The following is a 6,211-nucleotide window of genomic DNA, read 5'->3' as shown; positions in this document are numbered from 1 at the left end:
GTCACCTCCCACGACTCATAGGGTCATGGTGGAGGTATTCAACCTCACCTCTACATGGGTAACTCTCAAATAAATTATGTATCCCCCTTTTATGATTTTAAGGTGAACCAAATATAGTTCACCCTCTCTAACAGTCTGTGTATTATTGCATGCTTATTTGTTGTCACAGATATGCGCTTTAGTGAACCACTGTCTAGCAATGGACTATTCCACGTCTACCAGTTGCCATGAGAACGTGTGTTAATTTTGTAGCAAAGGACCACTCTGGCTTTCAGGCTTCATGTCACAATATGTATATCTCATATAAAATCAAGTGATAAATGTCAATCCCAAGTTAACAATCACAAGGTCTTGGGCTTGATCCTGCACCTACCAACCAAAATACAGTTATCCGTACAAAAAAAATATTTGTACCATTACAAATAATTACAAAAATATTACAATAGCTGAGAACAGTAGAGATCCATACTGAAATATCTTTACCATATTTATATTTCAGAACATGGCATCAAAGACCAACACAGTATCAGTTTACAGAGCTTATGTTTGATTATACATGAGTGGATTAAGCAAATTAACTGCAGGCCTTGTAGAACCCATGTGAAGTGTAGTTTAGTTCTAGAACACAGCAAAGCAGCCAGAAAAATATAAGTTAAACGATTATTTCAAAATAATAATAAACTGACTTTCAGGGTTGAATACAGCATGGATAGTGGGTATTTTGAGTTGTTTTAATTATCCGTTGTGCATAACTGTCCATGCCATTTCTCTGCTCCACTACCAAAGATAATCAAAGAGTTCACTGCACTGAAATAATTGTGTATCATTACAGATAAGTAGATAGTAATCAAAATGGTGATTTCTTCTATGGGAAATATGGAAACAAACTTATAATGCTAATTTGAAACCTATTTTTCTTTCATTATTATATGTGAAGCAAAAAGCATTTGCTAATATCTTCTCTGATGTGTCTCAAGAAACATGTACACTATAAATTTTGTACTTGTTTTTGAGATCTGTATGAAATGAATAATTATTTATCTTGAAATATTACCATTTCCTTTATGTTTACGGTCCTTTCTTCGTCCCTTGCCTTTGCGAGTATGATCTTTTCTACCATGCCCTCTGAAACCTGACGTTGGAACTGCAGTGGCGAAACCTGCTCCACTATCTGGAAGCTCTGAAAGCATGTCACTATAAGTTAAATTGCATAAGATGACATACCAAATACCTTATTCAAATTACATAAACTTTTCAGACTATGAACAGTGCCAAAGTGTGGATGAATGAAGAGGAGAAGTGAAAGGAAGTGAATACTGATACTATGTTGGAATTTGACTGGAGGGAATCAGAAATCCACAAAGAGTGTCCTGGCTAGGATCTGAACTGTTGCCTCTCAAACAGGAGTTAGAAGCACCACCACTTAACCCAATCTGTTTGGTATGAAACAAACTGATTTTGCAAAGTGCCAAGACTTAACAGCTGAAGGTTGTGTGGGCTGAAGTGAAACCTGAAGTAACAAAGGAAAACAAAACATTTACAATGGAAGAACTGGTGAAAGCAGAGGGCAGGTGACACAAAATATCTGTACCGCCTGTGTACAGCATGCAAGAAATTTACGGGAGGATTATTCAAAAGAAATCAGATGAGACAAAATACTGGAGCCATTAATTATCAATACACAAGATAGCAACACAGAATACAACCAGCAACAATGATGATGAGGAACCATCAGCTGTTCCTCTAGGTTAAAAATGTGTATCAGTATCACGATATGTTTGATCAATCCACTGGCTGTTGAGAAAAAATGTCCATGGCCAGACGTAAAAGTTAAAAACATACGAGTATACTACAGTCAAATAACTTAAAATATACAAGTTTTTATATATAAAACAAATCTGTACAGTTGACTGTTAATAATTTAAAATTTAATGCAGTGCATAGATAAAATATGATTACATTAATTAGTAGTGGCTTACTAAACTGAGACATGCTGAATGGACATTTCTCCTCAGCTGACTGAAGGACCACTTCAAGATTCCTGTCCATCAGTTTGTTGTGGTACAGATTAAGGTGAAGGGTTGTGGCATGTAGAATATACCCAAAATGCCAACATAAACAGGGACAGTAAATTTATAGAAGGTACAAAGGAAATTTGTATAAAGAAAGGGAAAATATTTTCAATAACTATCTTATATATTAGCCCTGAAAAAGACTGGTGATTGCATGAGAAATTATTGGTGCCCACATGCTGCCACTCTTGAGAATCACTAAATTAATCCATCTCATGCATATTTAATTCATACTGTGGTGTGCTGCCTAAAAGCAGGAATATCAGAGTCAGAGCAGGCATCCATTGCTAGACAACGACCTGGTAGCCATGTTTCCTGCTCAATAGAGGTGATGTTTTCAACACAACGGCCAGGTAAATGTTTATTCTCACAGCAACAGAAGGAATTTTTTCAAGATAATGGAGGGATTAACTGTTCAATTTGGTGTTCCCTAGTTGGTAAGTTGAGAAGTTATGAAAGAGGTTAGAACTGTACACAGAAGAGAGATGAAGGACAGAAGTCAGACAGGGTACAGAAGTGAGAGGAGAGTTCTGAAGTCAGAATTTAAGAAGAGTTCAAAAGTAAAGTTCAGAGTTCAGAATTGAAGGCACAGAATAGAAGTGAGAGGAGAGTCCAGAAGACGAGGTGTAAGCTGCAGACAACAGTGAAGGATTCAGTACCCAGAAATGTGTTGAATGTATGAATTATTGTAACTGAGTGTAAATGTGTTAGTAACGTCCAATAAACCCAACGATCAAAACAAAGAATCCACAATTATCTGTCAGGGAACTCTGGACATGTGACAGTACATACTTAACAAGTTCAACTATTTAGGTTACAGACACGAATGTCTCTCCCTCTGCTAGAATGCTCCTACTTCGAACACACACATGCTGGCAACACAACATGGCTCACACCAAACATTATGACATATAAAACCTTAAAGAGAACAAAAATTATGTTTCTGGACATTACCCATTGTCTTGCTTGCATCTAAAACAGGACAATGGATAATGTCCAGACAAACAATATTTGCAGTAATGTACCATCGTCACAAACTTTTAGACCTTATAGAGAAGTCAGAAATAAATTTGGGAAAGTATACATGTCCTGCCAGCAGAAGACAGATACTATTCAACTCTTGGACCACATAGCACTGGATTTGGCAGTACAGCATACCTTCCAGTTCTGTGTCCTCTGATTCTGGTAGATCACTTGTTGGCAGGGCTGTCACTTGCTTCGGTAACACCTGCAACATAAGAGATCCATACACCGAGCCCAGGTCATTGGTAGCAAAGCACTGGTAAATTCCTGCATGCCGCTTTTCCACTTGGGTGATATTCAGTTTTCCACCTGCAAACAAATAATAATCCAGTATCAATAGATCCAACACGTCATTCTTTACAGAAAGTTGATGGAATCATTTCACATAGTGGAACAAGTGGAAATTATATGAAAACTCATGTCCACTGCCTATCTCCAAAACCTGGAAATCTTTATATCACACTAATAGTCTTTTAGGAGGCTGGGTGGGCCACAGAGCCTATCTGGACACTATGGAGCACAGAATACTCTCTTGCCCTTACTGGGAATCAAACCCCAGCCATACAGCACCTAGCCCACTGCCATACTGCCTGTGCTACGAGACTCAAAATTAAACAAGGATGAACAATGTGTTAAAGTGGCTCAATCAGAAAAATAAAACAGTGCCAGTTAAACAGATCTGGCTACCCATATACCATTAAGAAAGGTGTTACAATATCATGCCACACACCATGAAGATTTTACAGCATTAAGAATGTGTCATGAATTGGCTTCCTTCACTGCAATAAAAATGTCATGATGACATTTGTTACCCCCAAGTGCCTCCCTACATATAATAACTAGTTTCTCACAATCCACTTCATTAGTTACAACTCCTCATGCCACCTCCAGCACTATTAAAATCCCATTATTTTATTTTTTATCACCCTAAAGACTATTAGGTTGACAAGAGGCAGCAGACATAGATTTTCTTATAATTTATACTTATTCCATTATGTGAAATGGACAGCTAGTTATGACTTCCTGCTTACCTGCAGTTTCAACATGGCTGTCATTAGTAATTGGCTCTCCATTCAGCAGCCACGTGATTCTAGGTGCAGGTGAGCCCTTAACCACACAGTCCAGCTGTATGTCTCCACCTTCTTTCACTATCTGATTTCTGGATTCCCTCACTATCACTGGTGGCTCTGTAACATCCGTACTGCTGATATAACAAAACTGGAGAAAACTGTGTATTATATATGATGAGACGGACAGGACTTGAACAAGTACAGGAGATACGAGAAATGCATACAAAATTTTAAATCATAAAATCTGAAGAGAAGACAGAGGCATATANTTTTTTTTGACAAGTATGGATTATATATGCTAGTGATTTTGTTTGTGAATGTACATGCTTCCAATGTCTTGTTGGCTTGTTGACATGTTTTATATTCTGTGCCTGTGCACATTTGTGAATAATCTGAAACGCAAATGTATATGTATGTATGTATGTATGTATGTACTGCTGATATAACAAAACTGGAGAAAACTGTGTATTATATAGCTCCATAATATTAACTCTTTACTGCATGTTATTAAGGCAATCAAACTGATGATGAGACGGTCAGGACTTGAACAAGTACAGGAGATACGAGAAATGCATACAAAATTTTAAATCATAAAACCTGAAGAGAAGACAGAGGCATATATGAGAAGATAATATTAAAATGGATATTGGATTGATCTGCATCATGTAGGGACCAGTGGCAGGCTCTTGAGAACATGGTAATGAACCTTTGAACTCCATAAAAAATGGGTAATTTCTTGGCCAGCTAAGCTCCTAATTGCTTCTGAAAAAAGACTCTGCTTCATGGAGTTTGACAGTCATTACAATGACTTCTAATGATAGGGTGCTGTAATTGTTACTGTACCTGCAATAATAAAACAGGAAGAGTGAGGGTAAGAAATATTTTTGGCAGTGTAATATAGAAATAAATATTGGTATTGTCTGACAATGTTAGGCATATGTGAGTGACAGCATACCAAGGGCATCTTTATTAAATATGGAACTTAAATGAAGACAACCTATTGCCTGACCAATAATAATCAGGTGAAAGGGTACAGAGAAAGAAAATGGATGGAACAAGAACAGGGACCATGAAAAGATGGGACAGAGTTGACGAATATGTATGAACTGACGACCTGCAATGTTCTATAGATGAGTTCTGCTTACCCTGTATATACAACATGGTTGAATGTCTGACAGGCTGCCCCACTCCATTGCTCATTTCACATATGTACATTCCGTCATCTCCTTTCCTAACATGGCTAAGATGGAGTCCTCCAGGCAGCAGCTCTGTCCTATTTGGGGGTATTGTGCCACCAGATTTGTGCCATGTTACTTGAGGTGGGGGGTTTCCCACACTACTGCACTCCAATGTTACATTTGAACCTGTGTAAAATAATAATTATTATTAGAAGAGGTAGCTAATATGAATGTTTGCTACTAGTTTTGGGAACTTGAAGAGTATGTGCTGCAGTCAGTGGCTATGGTGGAAGAACACTTCCAGCACTACCCAAAGCCTGCAACACTTCAGCATGCATACTGAAGTACGTAGCACGTCCACATAGTAAGTTTCCCACTCGTCCCACAGCTAGCAAACCTTATATTGCGCAAAGGGACTGCGCATACGTGATAGAGCAATGATGTAGCATGGTGCATGCACTAACAGAATTTCCCGCATTCCCACAGTAGCATTGTTGCAGCTGTTGAAGATAGAGGCTCTTATTCCAGCTCCTGCTGACTGTGAAGTGCGGTTAGTGATAAAGTTTTTTAATGCACAGAGCATAGCGCTGATTGAAATTCATCGTCAGCTGTGCTGGGTCTATGGGCCTAACGTCATGAGCAAGCAGATGGTGCATTGCTGGTGCAGACAATTTTCAGCGGGTCAACAAAGTGTGCATGATGAGAAGCGCAGTGGGCGGCCATCCATCATTACAGACGACCTGGTGGAGCTTGTGTGGGAACACATTATGGAGAATCGTCGCGTCACAATTACAGAACTCAGCAGTCATGCCCCGCAGATTTCCTGCTCCTTGTTGCACGAAATTGTCACGGAGCACCTGTTGTTCAG

At 38.7% G+C, this 6,211-nt stretch overlaps 1 protein-coding gene across 1 annotated transcript; it reads right to left on the bottom strand.

The window, feature by feature from the left end:
- Positions 1–1,054: 1,054 nt before the first annotated feature.
- Positions 1,055–5,529, bottom strand: LOC111868389 (interference hedgehog-like; the record flags this gene model as incomplete). Its single annotated transcript, XM_023858973.2, is given in 4 exon segments — positions 1,055–1,180; positions 3,231–3,404; positions 4,127–4,282; positions 5,311–5,529. Coding segments are annotated over 4 exon segments (675 nt in total), but the record flags the coding sequence as incomplete, so codon positions are not given.
- Positions 5,530–6,211: the final 682 nt, after the last annotated feature.

The sequence above is a fragment of the Cryptotermes secundus genome, unplaced genomic scaffold (assembly GCF_002891405.2).
Source record: "Cryptotermes secundus unplaced genomic scaffold, Csec_1.0 scaffold8210, whole genome shotgun sequence".
NCBI lineage: Eukaryota > Metazoa > Arthropoda > Insecta > Blattodea > Kalotermitidae > Cryptotermes > Cryptotermes secundus.
Note: the sequence above shows the minus strand (reverse complement) of the source record. Positions and strands in the feature narration are given on the sequence as shown.